We start from the raw sequence: 20126 nt of genomic DNA, 5'->3' as shown, positions 1-20126 counted from the left end.
GTAAAGTTTATTCTTTTTCCTTAGGGGATAATATATAGAAATGGGATGGGATGGGAGGGATAGGGAGGGAAAAATATTGGAAAGATGTTGTTATGAAAAATAAGGAGATATATGTAATAGGATGGGATATTTATTGTTGTGCATTACTGGGTATAATAAAATGTTTAAAGTGTTTGAGGAAGAAGGATGGGGGAGGGACAGATTTCATGTCAGATTAATTGTATTATCAAAAAGGGATGTATAATTATATATAAATTTGGAAGGAATATTTTATTGATATGGAAAAGGGTGGGAGGTGGGGGGGGAATAAAAACATGTATAATAATATTGTTTAAGAATGCCAAGTGTGTTATGTAAATTAATTGTAATAATACTGTACACTTGTTGAAAGAAATAAAAAGGAATAAAGATTTAAAAAAAAAAAAAAATGATTCTAACATATAATCAATGTACAAGAGACCATGTCGGTCCTTCCCTTCTCAGACCATCTGATAACTTTTAAAGGCCATCACCCTCCCCCAAACTGTGGCCGATCGTCAGGCCATCAACCCCAACACTCTCTCCACCTCTGTTTCAACCCTCCTCTCTACCACTATGCTACAGAAGTCTGTAAATGAAGCTGTCTCCTATAAGACCACCACTCTCTCCTCTGTTCTAAATATCCTTGCTTCCACTACCCCACGCTCTGTAAGGTGTCCCAAACCCAAGCCTTGGCTAAACTCTAAAATCCGCTACTTAAGCTCTTGTGCCAGGTTTGCTGAACTGCACTGGCTCAAGTTCCATACTCATGCTGACTTCATTCATTTCAAATTCCTTCTGACCTTCCAATCCACTCTTTCCCCTGGCAAACAAGATTTCTACACCTGCCTGACTGACTTGGCTCCAACCCTCACCACCTCTTTTCCACACTGAACTCTTTATTCAAGGTCCTCACACCTCCAACCCATCAGTCACTCCCCCAGACTATGGATGAGTACTTCTATGATAAGATTCACTAAGATAAAATTAACCTTGATTTCTCAACCAAGCCATCTCACCCAGCCCGCTCTACCAAGCCTCCCTTGACTCTTGCCACCTTATCTTCCTTTCCTGAAATTACTGAAGAGGAAACTGCATGTTTTCTTTCCACCTCCAAACTCACCACTTGTTCCTCTGATCCCATCCCCACCAATCTATTTATCACTATCTTCTCTATTGTCATCCCCTCTATCAGCCATATCCTCATCCTATTGCCCTCCACTGCAACTGTACTTAACACCTTCAAACATGATTTTGTTACACCATTCTTCAAAAATACCTCGCAGGACCCTACCTACCCTTCCAACTATTGTCCTGTCTCCTTCCTCCCCTTTTTATCCAAGCTACTTGAACATGCTGTTCACTGTCATTGTCTTGACTTTCTCTCTCATTTCAAACTATCCTTGACCCGCTTCAATCTGGCTTTTACCCTCTTCATTCTACAGAAACTGCCCTTAAGAAAGTCTTCTGTGACATGCTCCTTACTAAATCCAAAGGCTTCTATTCTGTCCTCATCCTTCTTGATCTTTCTGTAATTTTGAAATGGTAAATTACCACCTACTCATTGATACGCTGTCCTTGCTTGGATTTCAGGGCTCTGTTATCTTATAGTTTTCTTCCTTTCTTTCCCTTCCCACCTTTGACAGTTTGTATAGAAGCACTTTCTTGTCCAATTTGTTTGTCTTGACTAGATTGTAAGCTGTATTGACCAGGGACTGTCTCTTCTATGTCTTCTATGTTTTGATGTACAGCGCTGCGTAGGTCTAGTAGCACTATAGAAATAAGTAATAGCAGTATGGAGAACATATTTCTATCTCCTGACCTAGAAGTAGCTTAGTCACTTGTCTGCTGAAAGACTTGGCATATTCCCAAGTCCTATTTCAGTACCCTAGGGCATTGTTCTTCTATGAAAGACACAGGGGCAATGGTGACCCTCATTATTCTGGAGTTTTTTTCTTGATACTTTCTGCCTCTAGCAAGTTCATGACAGAAAGGGGGAAGTGGATGGGAGGAAAAACCACATGGTTGAAGGACAAGGCATTTCTGAATATGTGAAGAGAATATGTTGAAAATGCCCGCCTCCTTGAGGATAAGCTCAATAGACAATTTGAAAGTGGGGTAGATGTCATTGACTCACACTGGTGACAGTGTCATGACCTTGCATGGGAAGGTGTTTGGTGGCTCTCTTTCAGTTCATTGGATCCAAAGTGGCCCTGACTTAAAATTAATAAAGCCACTGCGCTAGGGGAATTGTAGTGCTTGTTGATTTGATTATTGTATGGTTGCCCAGGAGCAGCCTTATTTCATTGTTTAGGATCAAGGGTAACAATTTCATCAGCACTGTTATGAGACCACTCCTGAGGAAAATATTCTACCATTTTGGGGCACAGTGGTTAAAGCTACAGCCTCAGCACCCTGAAGTTGTGGGTTCAAACCCAAGCTGCTCCTTGGGACCCTGGGCAAGTCATTTAATCCCCCCCCCCCCATTGCCCCAGGTACATTAGATAGATTGTGAGCCCACCAGGGCAGATAGGGAAAATGCTTGAGTACCTGAATAAATTCATGTAAAACCGTTCTGAGCTCCCTGGAGAGAATGGTATAGAAAATTGAACAAATAAATATTCATCTAATTATCGCCTCTTTCTCTGGTAGGTTGGTGATACAGGAATTGTCACTGTTGACAGCTAGTTAGTGGTATAGTAGTCCTGTATAAGATCTCCTAGATCTTGTCTGACCTTTTTTTTTCCTCTACATATTCAGTACATTACCACAATAACCAAAATATTTCCCTCTGATAAAAGGGGGAAAATGGGGCTGTCTGTCTTTTTCTTATAGAATAATATATAATCATGCAAAGACAACAGTTGCTTTAAAAATGATACTGATGCACCTCCTTGTATGCTTCCTAAACATTTTTTTGTAATATTGTAATTTTACTATTTACAAGAGTTTCCTTTTTTATAAAAATATTGATCCTTGAATCTTAGAACTTTTTACATCAAATTTTTTAACTTTGAAATTTTAAGATGTCTTCTTCCATAATACATGACATTATTTTTTATTTTTATTTCAAGATGTGACTGCATAGAGAGGCTACAAAGTAAATTTGACTATTTGCGCTTGCAGCTGAATGATATTTCATCTTTTAAGAACATATATAGATATGCTTTTGATTTTGCAAGGGTAAGTTCAGTCCCAAGCTTGCTTATTTAAAGTTATTGCTAGTGAAATGCTTTTAGTCCAAGAATTTGGTACTCAAATCTTTTTTGAATCTTTAGGACAAAGACCAGAGAAGTCTAGATATTGACACTGCAAAGTCTATGTTGGCTCTTCTACTTGGAAGAACGTGGCCCCTCTTCTCAGTATTCTATCAGTTTTTAGAGGTATGCATTCTTTGTATTTAATTTTATTTTTTTTTTAATAATTGGCATACAGGAATATTTATACTGCTTGGATCATAATGGAGCTCTCGCTTTTTATACCTGTTGGGAAGGCCTCCTACAATATTAATTAGTGGTGGTTTCATAATCTTGCAGGATTCTTGGCTACTCAATATTGGCTTTGTGTATGTAAACTGCTTTAAAAATTAGTGCAAATTTTTTTTCCAGCTCCTTTTTTATTTATTTAATACTGCAATAAAAATCTTATTTAATGCAAAAAAATATGATCATGTTACGCCTCTTCTTCGTAAAGCTCAGTGGTTGCCTATAGAGCATAGGATCACTTACAAAATTTTACTTCTAACCTTTAAAACGAAAGCAAATAGCCAGCCAGAATTTAATAATTTGCTTATCCCTCATACTCAAGTTAGGTCTCTACGATCCACTGCGCAAAATCTTCTTATAGTTCCCTCATTGAAACAGATCAGTACTATGAGGAATACAATTTTTTCTGTTAATGCACCTTTTCTCTGGAACAGCATACCCAACTACTTGCGGGAAAATACATCATTGATCAAATTCAAGGTCATGTTAAAAACATTCCTTTCCGAGATGCCTTTGTAACCTAAACTGTCCTTTTCAGGACAACTTAGATTTATTTTTAAGTAATGTTTCCATTCTGTTTCCCCAACCTTTTGTTCTTCCCTTTAAGTGTTCTCTCTTTTTCTATCAATTGTAATTTCTAATCCCATCTTCCCTTTTGAACCCTGTTCATCCGTGTCTTGATCTATTTTTTTTTCTCCCCCTGGTTTGTTTTAGACTAGATTATTTTTTAATTGGTATAATGTTAAGGTATTTTGTACACTGCCCAGAAAGTTTGAGTGGGCGATATAGTAAATTTAAAATAAACTTGAAACTTGAACTGATTAATTAAAATAACAAAATGGCAGGTTGTTCCAAGCATAAAATGCAGAAAGGTAGAAGGGACAGAGTTATGAGTGGCAGTAGAGAAGGGTACCGACAAGAATGGAGTTCTCGTGGCAGAGTGTAGGGAGAGATAAGAGAGGAGAGAGACTGCAATGCTGTAGCGTGAATACACTTTTGTAGGTCAGTAAGAGGAGTTTGAACCGTATGTGGAAATGTCTTGAGCGGGGTAATGTGAGCATAACTATTCTGGCAGAATATGAGGCATGCAGCAGTGTTCTGAACAAAGGAAGAGAGATGTCTTAACGGAAGACCTTTGAGGAACACATTGTAGTAATCTAGGTGAGAGGTGACAAAAGTGTGGATGATAGTCCTGGCAGCATGCTCAGACAGGAAAGGCCGGATTTTAGCAACGTTGTAGAGAAAGAATCAAATTTTGGCAATCTGCTAAATATGTGAAGGAAAGAGATGAGCTAAAGATGACGCCATGAGAAAGCGAGAGCATTATCCATTGAAATAGAAAACGGAGGAAGGGGAGAAGTGGGTTTAGGAGGAAAGATAAGGAGTTCAGTCTTGGCTGTATTTAATTTTAGATGGCGGCGAGATATCCAGGTGGCAGTGTCAGACAGGCACGTTGATACTCAAGAATGGGTTCCTGTAAAAATTTCAGGCAAAGAGAGATAGATTTACGTGTCATCCAGAGAGATGTGGTACTGGAAGCCAATCTTTGGTACTATACACACTTGACTATTAATATAGTCTTATCTAGTGGGTTGTACGAAGCATTTTAAAAGGCTCACTTTGATTCAGAACACAGCCATTCATTTAATTTTTAGTTTGGGCTGAATTGAACATGTAATGCCTTACCTTCGCAAATTACACTGGCTTCCAGTGGAAGCACAGTTATTTCTAAAATTCAGTTGTTTTTGCTACAAAGTGTTGTATGGACCGTTACCGAATTATCTATTTTATTTTATTTTTTATTTATAAATTTAATATTTAACAATATCAGACGATACCAAGGGAAAAAAGGTTTCTTACACAGAATTTAACAGTACTTGCACAACACAAAAATTATTTTCAAGCCCACAATACTGGGGATACATGCTACTTACATTTAAACAAAATTAAAGGAAAATTAGGAAATTGGTTCTTGATTCATGTGAATCTTAACCATTCCCTACTATTTGGGACTTCTAACATCCTACCAGTAATGGATCATTTAAAGGCAAAGGAAAAAAACTCATTTCTGTCCTCGAGCTATTAGGAATTATTTTTTTACTCCTGTACATTCACAGTGTAATTTGGTCTTTTTTATATTTCTCTCATCCAAAGGATATGTTTACAAGACACATCATAGTTAACTATTTTTTTTTTTTTTAAATAATTTTTATTGATAGTGCAGCCAACAGGTAAACAGGAGCCACTTCAGGTCACTAGCTGGGTTTCGCCATTAATACTTACCTTTGTTTTGTATTTTCATGTCAGAAAGTTGCTGAAGACATTCTGTTTCAAAAATTTCTTGAGAAGTAATGATGTCTGGTTGATATGGTTTTTTTTAAGTTGATTACAATTTTGTAGCTCACTGGGTTTGTGCAGTTTTTCTTATTTTCTTATTCACATAAATCTGGAAGGTTTTGTGGAATAAAAACAGTGTTAAGTGTAGATAAAGAAGAAAGTAGAACAGAGCCCTGAGGTACTCTAACTGATAGCAGAATGGCTAAAAGTGTGACAGGAAAGATAGGAAGAAAACCATGTGGCATTAGAACTCTGAAACCCAAGCGAGGACAGTTCATTAATAAGGAGGGGGGTGATATACAGAAGTGGTTTCCAACTCTGTCTTGGAGGACCTTGAGCCAGTCAGGTTTTCAGGATGGTCCTAATGAATCTGCATGGAGCAGATTTGCATGCCTGTCACTTCCATTATATGCAAATCTCTCTCATGCACATTCATTAGGGTTATCCAAAAACCCAACTGGCTGATGGTGTTCAAGGATAGGGTTAGGAACCACTGATCGACAGTGTTGAACACTGCAGATAGATCCAAGAGGATGAGGATGGAGTAGAGCCTTTGGATTTGGTTAGGAGCGAGTCATTGGAGACTCTAACAAAGGGCAGTTTCCTTAGAATGAAGAGGGTGGAAGCCTAATTTGAAGTAGGTCAAGGATAGCTTGAGACAAAAGTCAAGACAATGGTGGTAGCTGACACATTCAAGTAGTTTCTACAAGAAGGGGGAGGAGGGAGATGGGGCGATATTTGGAGGGGCAGGTAGGGTCCACCGATGTTTTTTTTGAGGAGCAGCATAACATTCACACCAGGAGAAAAGGAGCAATGAAAAAATAAAAAAATAATAAGTGTGGTAAGAATAAATAGATAAGTTCCCAAACCGTCACAGTGTTAAAGTGCTTGAAGTCCTTGGAGTTCTTAAAGTGCAAGTGCAAATACTGACAAAAAAATTCATGCTATTTATTCTTATCACACTTATTATTTTTTCATTGCTCCTTTTCCCCTGGTGTGAATGTTTGAAAATGATTTATATTATCTGATTATACAAAACAGGACTAAATGATGTATGAAGCAGTTCTTATTTAGACTTATGTCTGGTGCTGGTCACCTATGAGTTACTGCCTTAGCCCACAATCCCTCGTGTTCAATTTGAAGGGCTCATACTGATGTCCATTATTTAAAGCATTTCTTATTTCAAACATTCCCCCCAAGAGAATAAGACTGTTAGCCAATTCCAATTTGGAAGGTAGAGGGGATAACAGTAGAAGAGATGGTGATGAGTAGACAAGAGGGAATGTAATCAGAGAAACAGGTAGTGAGTTTGGAGGAGGAGAGAAAATGAGCTACCGTATTTTGTTTTCAGTGATTTCAGTGAAGGAAGAAAAGGCACCAGGAGTTGGTGAAGGGTCAGCAAGGCAGACAGGAGGAGGGAGAGGCAGAGGTGATTCGGTCAAAAACTCAAGGTTGATCTTGTGAACCTTGTCATGGAAGTATTCTGCTATAGTCTGGGGAGAAAGCAAAGGAGGAGTCGGAGGTGAGGGCACTTTGAGTAGAGAGTTGAGTGTGGCAAAGAGGCGACAAGTGTTAGATCCAAGAGAATCAGTCAAGCTGGATTAGTGAAAGGGTGGATTGACAAGAGGTGAGCAGGAATTTGATGTGCACGAAGTCAGTATGAGTGCGGGAGTTTAGCCAATGATGATCCACAGATTGGGGCACAGGAATGTAAGTAGCGGATCTTAGAGGTCAGCCAGGGCTGAGGTTTGGCACACCTTACCGAATGTGGCATGGGAGGAGTGAGGGAATCAAGAGCAGAGGAGAGAATAGTAGTATAGGAAGAGACTGCTTTATTGACAGATTTATATAGCTTAGTGTTAGAGAGGGGGAGGGGTGGAGACAGAGGCAGAGTGTGTGCATGGTCCAATAGCCTGAAGAGTCCTGAAAGTATTGGTGAGGATCGGTTGTGATCCCTCCCGCCTCCTGTCCAGCCGACTTTGATGATTTTTACCTCCCTCCCACTTCCCCCATGTACCTTTCAATTTCCTGGTGGTCCAGTGGATTGTCTTGGGCAGGAGTCTTCAAGACAACATTATCATTTGAGAGGTATTATATGTGAGACTCAACTTAGCCTGTTCATTTGAGTCATTTCTTACTGCTGTTCTGCAGAGATGTTGTTTCTATCGCACAGGGCTTTCTTGGAATGAGGGAGTTTGTTCACAGCTTGTCACCTCCCTTATAGCAGTGGGAGTCATAGCTTTTCTAACTTCCTGGATGACAAATATCCTGGAACCTAAACCAATGTGCATAGTACAAATTTTAACTTGTTTATTTTGTGCTGTCTTTTAATCTCCCTAGCAATCCAAGTATCGAGTTATGAACAAGGATCAATGGTTCAATGTATTAGAATTTAGCAGAACTGTCCATGCGGATCTTAGTAACTACGATGAAGATGGTGCATGTGAGTGGATTTTTGGTTTCTGCAAAATGTGGAAACTAAATAAAAGAAACATCAAAATGTAAAATTACATTTTTATTTCATATTTTTACTGTATGAAGGTAAGAACATAAGAATAGCCTTACTGGGTCAGACCAATGGTCCATCAATCTTACTAATTACACCTTACCAATTATCCCAGGCTTGTGGAAGGATCACCACTATCTTTATATGCATTTTTTTTCTTTCCTAAATTATTTGTATGTTTTGTATTTCTTATTGCTTATTATTTGATCATAACTACATTTCTATAATAGCAATAATATATGCCTTTATTGCTGGTATCAGCACAGGAACGTACTTAGAATATTAAAATAACTCTTTTAATTTCTTTAGTGTGTGCTTTATCTTATCCTGTTGATTATCAACTGCTTTCTGTAATGCAGTATAATTCATATTGTTTGGGGTTTTTTGCTCTCTCCCCCCCCCTCCCGCATTAGAATCCTATAGACTTACCTTATCCACCCATTCATGATTCATTCTTTTTTTTTAAGTTTATGGAAACTAAGGAGTAATACAACAAAGCATAAGATGCTCAACAAAATACAAAGACAAAATGCTTGGATATAGTAAACAGAGAACTCCCAAAAGAGTAAAAACAAACAAAAGCAAATACCAACTTCCAATATTTATACAATAGTTTTCAATTAAGTGAAATAACCCCCCCCCCCCCAAAGCTATACAAATCCCAAATGAAAGGGAACAATACACCAGCAGAGGAAAGAAAAAAAGTGATCAAGACCAAATATAAAATAGCACAGCTAAAATTATGAAGGACAAGCCAAAAGAAAAGGAGTCCAAATCTCCTCCCATTTAACATACGTGCGCCTATTAAGGGAGATAAGATGTTCCATTTCACAGACATAATGAACTCCAAGGAAATAGACCTTTAAGCAGAAAAGAGAATAGAAACATAGGAACACGATGGCAACTAAAGGACAAATGGTTCATCCAGTCTGTCTATCCGCAGCATCCATTATCTCCTACTCTCCCTAAGAAATCCCATAAGAATTAAGATACAGTCTTTACCACCACTTCTATCGGGAGACTATTCTATGCATCTACCACCCTTTCTGTAAAAATGTATTTCCTTAGATTACTCCTGAGCCTCTCACCTTTTAACTTTATCCTATGCCTTCTCATTCCAGAGCTTCCTTTCAAATGAGACTCACTTATTGTGAATTTATGGCACGTAGGTGTTTAAATCTCTTTATCATATCTCCCCACTCCCTCCTTTCCTCCAAAGTATACATATTGAGATCTTTAAGTCTGCCCCTATATGCTTTATGATGAAGACCACTAACCATTTTAATAGCTGTCTTCTGGACCGATTCCATCCTGTTTATCTTTTTGAAGGTGCTGTCTCCAGAATTATACACAATATTCTAAATGGGGTCTTATCAGAATCTTATACATGGGTATTATTGCCTCCTTTTCCTACTGGCCATTCCAAGCATCATTCTACCATTCCCTCAGGATTTTGCAGCCCAAATGCATGACCTTGTGTTTCTTAACATTAAATCTTAGCTACCAAATTTCACAAGCATTGCTCATAGGTCTTTCCTCATGTTCTCCACACCTTAAGGGTTCTCTATCCTAGTGCAGATTTTGGTATCATCTGCAAAGAAGCAAATCTTACCAAACAGCCCTTCAACAATATTGCTAACAAAACTGTTAAAAAGAACAGGCCTAAGAACTGAATCTTGTGACATACCACTGGTAACATCCCTTTTCTCAGAAAATCTCCGTTTATCACTAGCCTCTATTGCCTTCCACTTAACAAGTTCCTGACCCAGTCTGTCACTTTGGGCCCATACCAAGGCCACACAGCTTACTACCTGTTTGGAACAGTATCAAAGGCTTTGCTAAAATCTAAATACACTACATCTAGCGCTCTCCCTCTATCCAGTTCTCTGGTTATTCAGTCAAAGAAGTTGATCAGATTTGTCTGATAAGACCTGCCTCTAGTGAATCCATATTGCCTTGGGTCTTGTAGTCCATTGGATTCCAGAAACTTCACTATTCTCTGTTTTACAAGCATTTCCATTAATTTACTTACCATTAATTAAGTTTGAATTAAGATTAATATTCTGCAGAAGTTTCCTTTTTGGGGGAGTGGGGGTCCTCAGTGTTAGCATTAAATCATATTTATAAGCTTGGGCATACGCATATTGACAAGTTCTAGGCTGCAGTACTCCTTAGAACAGCGATGTCGCTAGAATCGTAAGTTTCTCTTCCTCCCATCTGGTGGCAGGGGAACACACAACCTGTTGGTGTAGATTGATCTAGCAAGAATCAAAGAAAGGAAATTCAGGTAAGACAAAATTTATCCTTTGAACAGAAAATCAGCCCAACGAGTTGATTGTTTTTACATTTAAAAGATAATTCTGTGCTTCTGATTTAGAAAAGGCTTGTCTATCCTGTTAAAACCAATGCTACATAGTACACGGCTGAACAGTAAGATTTCACTCAAGTACACAGCTTACATTTTGAAAAAGATTCTCTACCTGTTAAAAATAATTTTATATGAAAGCATATTATGAATTAGCTTGTGATCTCTACTTTTCAAGCGGGTGCCACTTAGGCAAAAAAAATCTTCATTGTGAAAACTGGGGCTGTCGCTAGACAAAGCAGTCTGCACCTTGGTTTGAGGGGGTGTTGGAGAGTGTATTCTTAGGTGGCTGACTTTTTGGAACAATTGTTTAGCTAAAACAGTATCTGTCCCCATACATATGCCTTCAACCTGTAACTCCTCTCCATCCCTAGCCCAGCTAGTCAGGCTTCAATCCATTCTGTCCAACCTGGTACCTCCATAACCCCTCCACACACACAGATTAATGCCCACTTTACCTTTTGCTGGAAGCTTGTGGTCCATACTGACTAGAGAATGACACGGTGACAAAATTCATCACCGTTCCCGTCCCCGCGGATAACCGTGGGAAATAATCCCATGTCATTTTCTAGTGTCTATTTCAACCTCAGTCCTTCTACACCAGCATTCTTCAAAGCAAAGCTTGCGGGTCATTGGCTGTGTTTATGTGAGCCAAGGATAATGAAGCCATTGTGACATCACTGATGTGATTGGCTCTTAGGCACCGGTGGAATGAGGCATTATGACATCACAATATCTGCTCTGGATACCAGAGACTGTCATTCTGTAGTGTCTGTTTCAACCTCAGTCCTTCTACACCAGCATTCTTCAAAGCAAAGCTTGTGGGTCAGTGGTTGTGGCCATTCATACTCTGATTCTTCCCTCTTTCCTTAAAGAATGACATTAAGATGGTTTCCCACGGTTATCCACGGGGACGGGAACGGTGATGAATTTTGTCACCGTGTCATTCTCTAATACTGACCTCATAACAGTGGTTCTGTTTTAGCTCCTCTCACAGTCTCATGAGAATAGTGAGGGAGTTGGGGCACTGTGCTGCTCACTCAATAAGTCCATAAAGGGGCAAATTCTATAAGAAGCGCCCAAAAGTTAGGCGCCGACATAGGCACTGATCAGCGTGATTCAAGTAAAATTGGATGGTGTTTAATGAATCATGCTGAGCTTCACCTATTTTGGAGGCACCCAATAAATAGGCCAGCTCTAGGCACAACTAAAAGTTAGGTGCCTATATGAGCACTTAAGCACGCTTAAGATCAGCGATTCTGCAACAAAGCGCCTAACGTAGCCACGCCTAACGTGCATAGCGCCTATTTTTTTCAAGGCCGCCTAAATTTCTAGAGGCAGCTTATTGCAGAATCACTCTTTCTTGATAGGCGCCTGTGTTTCAATTAGTGCTGATTAAAAAGCTTAATTGAGCTTGTTAATCAATTTAGATAGGCGCCTATCTAGTTGGGCGCCTCCAAAATAGGTGCCTAACATTAGGCGCCGGTTACAGAATTTGGGCCACAGTGCTAGAAGATGGGAAACTCGCGGCCTGCCAGGTACTATTTTGAGGCCCTCGGTATATTTATCATGATCACAAGTAAAATAAAACAGTTTCTTGATCCTATGTTTCTTTAGCTATAAATTACAATGTTATTATTAAGACTTAGCCAAAAGGAAAGATTTATAAACTATAAAAAGTTTTACCTCACGCAAAATTGTCATTTCTTTAATAAGACATTAACTATTTTTTTCTGAGGCCCTCCTAGTACCAACAAATCCAAAATGTGGCCCTGCAAAGGCGTTGGAGTTTGAGACCACTGGTATAGATGATGATGCAGAATTGATACTAGGCAGCATTGGGCTGCATAAACTGGCGTGTCAATTTATATAGTCGCATTGTTTGTGTTTCTGAATTCTGCTTTTCCTGTCCTATTGTGTCAAATGTCGGTCCTCGAGGGCCGCAATCTAGTCGGGTTTCAGGATTTCCCCAATGAATATGCATAAGATCTATTAGCATACGATGAATTTGTTGAATGGCAGAAAGTTCATCAGACGTAACCATAACCCTGAAGAAAACACACTTCTTTTGTTGCCTGTCTAATCGGTCAAAAGCAGAGCATATGACTCAAGTCTAACAAGCTCAAATCCTCATCGATCATTTTTTTTAGTATATGTTCTTCAGTATCCTCATTAATAGCATTACTTTCTCACAGATATAGTAAAAAGTATCTTTCAATGAAATACTGATCCATTAACCCTTTCAGGACCATAAGGATCGTAGGCCAATTTTTGTGGTTTTGACGACATTTTTATGGTAAAAAGGGCTTGCAGATGCCAAAAAATTGATTTTTTTTTGTGAAATATCATTATTTTTATTTAAAAAAATCACACTTCTGGCTTATGGACAGTGTGGCAAGTGAATCTTCTCGTCGATCTAGCAACGACACTAATGAATGAATGTCGGAACCAGTTTGTTTACATAAAGGCAGTATCATATGGAATCCGTACATATCAAATTTAGAACTGTAGACTATCCCAATCAAAATTTATAGGATTTTAAAGTTATGGGACAAATATGTCCCTTGGTCCTGAAAGGGTTAATTCCCCCCCCTAATATAGTTTGCAACAGAAATACAATATACAAAGTAAAATTTGAGCAAAATTATATTTTTTTCACAGGTAGATCTATTCAAGGAGCAATAGTAGGATACAGCTTACTTAAACTAGTACCTCTAAGTTAGATTTTTAGTTTGGTCATGTTCTAGTTAAAATCTGTATAGTGAGTAATAATGAAACCACATAGGGAGCTTGAAAATTCCATGCAAACTGCTACTTTTGTACCTACATATTTTAGACCAGGGGTGCCCACACTTTTTTGGCTTGTGAGCTATCCCTAGAATCTCTGTCCTCATCTGCACAAGTCTTGAACACTGAGCTTGCAGTTCAAAAAAAGAAAAGTGGTGGCATCTTAGAGAGTTGTTCTGGTCAAGTTAATGAAATCAGCAATGTTTTCTGTGATTTGCAGGGCCCGTTCTCCTCGATGAATTTGTTGAATGGCAGAAAGTTCATCAGACATAACACACAACCCTGAAGAAAACACATTTCTTTTGTTGCCTGTCTAATCAGTCAATAGCAGAAGAGAATCAACCAAGGATCAAAATATCGTCTGTATATGAAACACAGGGTTTCTCTTTTTTTTTTTTTTTTTTTCTTTTGGAACCGAGGAGTTTTTTGTTACTTGTGATAAGGACATTGAGCTATATCTTCTGAGACTGTGCATTGAAGGTTCTCTTTATTTTGAGTCTAATGATGTTTATAACATTTCAAAACAATAAAGATTAAAATTTGCAAAGAATGAAAAAGTCAAAATGTGAACAGATCCACAATGATCCCTTCAGTTTAGTGAAACTGAATTGTGTCGAGTCTTTAAAGCTTCATATGTAGTGGTGCACAGACATCATGTACTGGTATGCAGAACTGATAATTCTGTTTTTTTTGTCTATAAAATGTGTGGTTTGAACCATTTTTAACTATTACATTTGGTTTAAAATATAAAGTTAGTCTTCTGAAGGGTATGGCAGAGTGACTAATGAGTCAGCTGAATTCCCCAGGATTTATCATAAAGCATGCATTGTAGTTAAAATATTTGTAATTTTAACCATATTAAAAGAGGCATTCCTGGGCTGTATAGCTTGTGTATGTAAACTAGAGGTCTGCACGGAAACGGGGATCTCGGGAATCCCACAGGTCCCGCGGGAATCCCCCCTAACCCATGGGACTCCCACGAGGACCCCCCTCTAGCCAACGGAACTCCCACGGGGATGGAGGCTTTGGAAGCAGGGTTCGTCCAGATAATATAATGGATACGTCAGCCTTAGTAAAAGAGGGGGTTTATAAGTTAATTACCTGAACAGAAAACAAAAAAAGGGTTCAACCAAAGAGATTCCACAAGGAAAACAGCAGCGCAAACACAAAAGAAATGTGGAATTGATGATCCTGTCAGAAGTAATTGCTGCTTTTTATGGGGATGGGCTGGGATGAAGGTAATTCCTTGCGGGGATGGGTGGGGACGGAGAGGATCCTGACGGGGGCAGGTGGGGACGGAGAGGATCCTGATAGGGACAGAGAGGATCCTGGTGGGGACAGGCAGGGATGGGTGGGATTTCTGTCCCTGTGCAACTCTCTAGTGTAAACCAAGCATAATATTGCTTTCTCCAACAACCAGGATGAATTAGCTAGTGTTTAATGTTATTCAGTAGTATTAACATGGCATAGCTCTCTTAGAGTTCAGATAAATTTTTAATTTGTTTTATACAAACAGCAAAACAACAACTCTCTTTGATAAAAGAGCCATCTTTTAGGTGTACGGTTTTAAGCCAAAAAAGTTATTTGAGTACTTATTCTTCTTTGGGGGGGGGGGGACTATTGTCTAAACTGTTGCTAAAGCAGACACAGTATTGGTGAACTTGCTCACACTTCTTATACCCTGTCCTCCCTAGACACCTACATTATTTCCCTCTCCTTCTCCCCCCACCCCTAACCCTACTCACTGTTTCCTTTGTTCCCAGTCTAATTTGAAGCCTTTTTCTGGGAAAAAAATTCCTCTGTGATGAAGGTAAAGTTAATAAAAGTCCTTCCAAGTGCTCCATTTCCATACTCACAGAGGCCTAGATTTTCAAAAAATGTGTAAAAAACCAATGGGCTGCTGTCACAACCATTATAGTAGCAATTTTATAAAAGCGAATCATTCTCCAAAAAATGCACATGCAAATGAGGTTGGTGGAGAGTAGCAAAGACTCGCTAAATTAGCATGTGCCCATGTCTAGTTATAGTAAAGGGCACATGCGCAGAATAAATGAAAAATAGAAACACAACAACAGCGGGAAAGATGCCCAAAGTCTCCTGCCAACTTCTAACCCCCCCTCGGAAGTGGCAGAATTGCCCACGCTCTTCCGCTGCCAACCGACACACACCACTGGCAGCGGGAGAGATGCCCAATGTCTTCCACTAACTGGCACCTCCCTACTTCGCTGTCTTTTCCAAGCTGCTCACTGCTTGAAATGTGAGAGCAGGCACAATTAAAGGGAAAAGTTCTCACTTTTGTAGAGACAAAAAATTTGGGCTAGGCTCTGTTGCCCATGCCTTGTCTGCTGCCTATGAACTGTAAGCCTTTTACAAATCAGACCTTTACTAAAGAAGCAGCAAGCCAATTTATTGTATAAATTAATTTTCTCTGTTGAACACGAGAGGGCAGCCTTGTATCGTGTAAAACTTGAAAAGAGGGTCATGACTACTTGATTTTATTTTACTCCATTAAACATATAAAGAGAGAGACATAATTTTTATGTAGAAGGGGAGCAGGGGGGACTCAAAGGGTGAAATGCTATACTGCATGGGCAGAGGAAGGAAAGGAGAGGGAGAGATGGGGAAGGAGAGGATGCTGAAAGGAGACAGATGGTGAGATTGAATATCATGCTGAATCACATGAGTGGAAGACACTGGGCCTGCTATTGCTATGGTCCCTCTGCTCAGTTGCCCAAATAGTTGTCTGGCCTCTGGGTGGAAAAGAATAGAATCAGGCAGTACTGGTTAAGATATTCATGGGGAGGGTAAAATCTCCCCTTTGCCATCCATCCCTCCCTCCACCCATGCCATGGTACCATAAGTTTTCTTTCACAAATCAGACCTCTGGATTATTACTAACATTCAGCATGAGCCAATCATGTAGAAAATGTCCATAACAAGGGAAGGGTGACCATGATTACTCCCACCATCAAGGGTTAGAACATAAAAGAAGGGCTGATGAGAGACAGGGTACAGATTGGGGAAGGAGGCATTAGGCAAAAATCTTTTTAAAAGTTCGCTTCTTTCTCCTTTCACATAAATATTGTGCACTCAATGGAGTGACTCACACCAGACATTAGCCAGAGGCATGTGTTGATGCTGCAACAGCCCACTCTTTTTTTTAACCCAGACGAAGCTGCAGAGGGACACACTTCCCTCATTCTTCAAAGTGGTGCAGACTGGGGCACAGCTGAAATGTTTTCCCTGCTGCTGTTTGACGGGCAGTGGCTAAGTGCCTGCCTTTAAACCAGGTATCATGAATTGCAGGAGTATGAGTTGTGTATGTACAGTGTACGTTATAATACTATAATAAATGAAAATAAATAGGAAGTGGATAAATGAATGCTGGGGGGGGGGGGGACTTTGCAAATGAGACATTTTCCAATTCTTGTATTTTCTGATTCTAGTTCAATGGAATCAAAAAGATTACCATGGAAAAAAAATCACAAGTCAAGCTCCCATGATTTTCCAAAAAAAGATAAAATATATTTCCCCCTTAGGACATAAGAGATATGTGGGTAAAAGGGAGGCTGTTCATATTTATGGAGGTAAGTCTACAATTAAAGTTAGGCAGTATGCACATATGTAAAAGCTGGTATTCTAGTCTTATACATGCACATATGAACACATGAATGTAAATGTCAAACTAGCTGTGCACAATTCTATAAGTATAGTGAGATAGTGCTGCTGTAGGTGATGATAGAAAAATACCCGCATGATCCATCCGGTCTGCCCAGCAAGGTGGCCAGAGCCACACCTGCCACTCTGTGAGAACCATAGTCACTCATATTTAAATGCTGGTTATGTCTCCACTGTGCCACCACCATGTGACAACACAATTATATAAACCAGGGATGGCCACACAAATGACCAAGTCAAAATGATCTACCAACAATTTAAAAAAATGTAAAAAACACAAAGCACACTGTACGCAGAGAAAATGTTAATTATCATTTATATTCAGGGGGTTTCAAAGAGGTCAAGGCAGATGACTTTAAAATATGCAATCAGTAACAACTATAGAAAAAATAGACAAATACAGTAAAGAGAAAAATATAGACAGCAGATATAAATTCTCAAAACTGACACATTTTGATCACTAAATTGAAAAAATCATTTTTCCTACCTTTGGTGATTTCATGAGTCTCTGGTTGCACTTCCTTCTGACTGTAAATCCAATTTTTCTCTTTCTGCCTCCTGCATACTTCCTCTCCTCTAGACCTCATTCCGTTCCCCAAGCAACAGCTCCATGAGTCCAACTTTTCTTCCTCTCTCATCCCCCAGAAATCATGTGCATCATTTTCACCACTGCCCACCAGCTTCATGCCCATTTCTCCTATCACCCTTCTCCAATACCATGCCACATATCTCCCTCCATCACTATGCCCAACATTCCTCCCCCTTGCATCCCCTTCAATCTATCCCTCTCCACCACCATATTCAACATTTCTCCCTCTCATCCTTCTATTCTTCAAGCATCTCTACCTAACTCCTCTCTATGCCCAATTTTCCTTTTCCTTTCCCCATGTGCACCATCTCTTTCCCTCTCACTCACACACTCAGGCCCAACAATTGTCCATTTCTATTCCCTCCCTCATCCCAAGTTAGTGCCCCCTTACTCACTCCTTCGTTCATGCCCCCTCGCTCATGTCCCACGTTCATGCCCCTCCCTTCCTTCTGTGTCCTGAGTTCATGCCCCCTCCCCCTCACTGCCAACCTTTGTTCCACCACCCCTTCTGAAGCTGACCTGTGCCAAAGCCTGCCTTCTGCCGCTGCAACCCAACAGCTCCATTAAATCATCCACTGCCACAACTCCAGGTAAGGAAGGGCCAGGCGTGTACAGCGATTGCATGCCGCTGGCCTACAAGCCTCTTCCCCCTCCCCCTGACATAAATTCTGACGTTGGAAAGAAGGTCCAGGCAGCGATTGGCTGGCCCGGAACCTTCTCTCTGATGTTAGAATTAACAGGAGGAGGGGAAGGCTTGTTCACTGGCGGTGCACAATCGCACGTGCCTGGCCCTTGCCCGGAGTGGCGGGGACTGATTTAATGGAGCTGTTGGGTGGTGGCGGGAAGAGATCCAGCGGTGTTTTTACATTGCATGGTCTCTTGATCGACTCCTATTGCCATCACTATTGACCGGTAGACAACGATTGATGTATTGGGCACCCTAATCTAAACCATTGGAGTTGCCAAAGCTTTGCATGACTTTTTGCCATTTGTTGGACAAAGAAAGTGGAATCCTGTCTGGCATCAACCTTAATTCCCCCTTGCTGGATTTGGCTAATCTTCTTTCAGTCTTTTGTCATTTGCAGGACACAGATCGTAGATATCTGCCCAGCATTGACCTCAGTTCCCACTACTCTTGCTCAAGATAAGTCTTCAACAGTCATGTTGTGTTTGAATCCTCTTTCTATTTAGGTATCCCTTTGCAAATTTACAATAGTGTATGCTTTGCAGGTGAGTGTTCACATGGGCAGAGAGTGGGTGGGGCACACACATGCATAGACATGTAATTAAAGTATTTTATAAGCTTTCTCCTAGATCTAGGTTTGAGCATTTATACCAGCTCTACAGCTGGTGTATGTGCTCATGCTTAACATATATGCACTTATTTACCCAGTTGTGCTAGCATTCTATAAAGAAAAGTAGGCACCTATTGTTTTTTACAGCATAGACTCCAAATAAGTGCCCTCTAGGTGCTTAAATGTAGACACATTTTTATAGAATCTGCCTCTGCATGTCTTTGGGGTAGAGTCTTGGAGAGAGAAACAAAAAAGAGCATACTTAGATCGAAGCATTCAAGAAGATGAAGGGAATAGACTTAGTAGATAAAGACAGGTTGTTCACCCTCTCCAAGGTAGAAAGAATGAGAGGGCACTCTCTAAAGTTAAAAGGGGATGGATTCCGTACAAACGTAAGAAAGTTCTTCACCCAGAGAGATAGAAAACTGGAACGCTCTTCTGGAGGCTGTTATAGGGGAAAACACCCTCCAGGGATCCAAGACAAAGTTAGACAAGTTCCTGCTGAACCAGAACGTACACAGGTAAGACTAGACTCAGGGCACTGGTCTTTGATGTAAGGGCCACTGTGGGAGCAGACTGCTGTGCACGATGGACCACTGGTCTGACTCAGCAGCGGCAATTCTTATGATTGTTAAGGAAGTATAGTGAGGTTCTACCACCTCTGTACTGGGTCAATTTCCATTTTATTTTTGGCTACTTTATTTTTTATTTATATACCGCCTATCAAAGTTATCTAAGCGGTTTACAATCAGGTACTCAAGCATTTTCCTTATCTTTCCCGGTGGGCTCACAATCTAATGTAGTTGGGGCAATGGAGGATTGAGTGACTTGCCCAGGATCACAAGGAGCAGCATGGATGTCTCTTTGAGCCTTTGTGAATAAATACTTGAGTGCTTTAAAGCAACTCGTACACCCAAATTCAACAGTAGATATTCAGGAAGATTTGATACATAGTGGCCATCTATTTATTACATTTCTGTATCGTACAATCTACCATTCTCAGCGGTATACAACAACACACAAAATGGAGGGCTTGATTTCCAGGGTTGAAGTAGGCCCATGCTTA

At 40.0% G+C, this 20126-nt stretch overlaps 1 protein-coding gene across 3 annotated transcripts in view; it reads left to right on the top strand.

Annotated features, from left to right (window-relative positions):
• The window catches only part of DCUN1D5 (defective in cullin neddylation 1 domain containing 5), a 47538-nt gene extending 33490 nt beyond the window's left edge, over window positions 1-14048 (top strand). For all 3 annotated transcript variants that reach the window (XM_033949391.1, XM_033949393.1, XM_033949392.1), the window contains 4 exons: window positions 3093-3201; window positions 3297-3401; window positions 8181-8283; window positions 13719-14048. In XM_033949391.1, the coding sequence (XP_033805282.1) occupies window positions 3093-3201; window positions 3297-3401; window positions 8181-8283; window positions 13719-13771 (370 nt within the window). In that variant the 3' untranslated portion in view covers window positions 13772-14048. The remainder of the gene's footprint in view (window positions 1-3092; window positions 3202-3296; window positions 3402-8180; window positions 8284-13718) is intronic.
• The last annotated feature ends 6078 nt before the right edge of the window (window positions 14049-20126 follow it).

The sequence above is a fragment of the Geotrypetes seraphini genome, chromosome 6, assembly GCF_902459505.1.
Source record: "Geotrypetes seraphini chromosome 6, aGeoSer1.1, whole genome shotgun sequence".
NCBI classification, from domain to species: Eukaryota; Metazoa; Chordata; class Amphibia; order Gymnophiona; family Dermophiidae; genus Geotrypetes; species Geotrypetes seraphini.
Note: the sequence above shows the minus strand (reverse complement) of the source record. Positions and strands in the feature narration are given on the sequence as shown.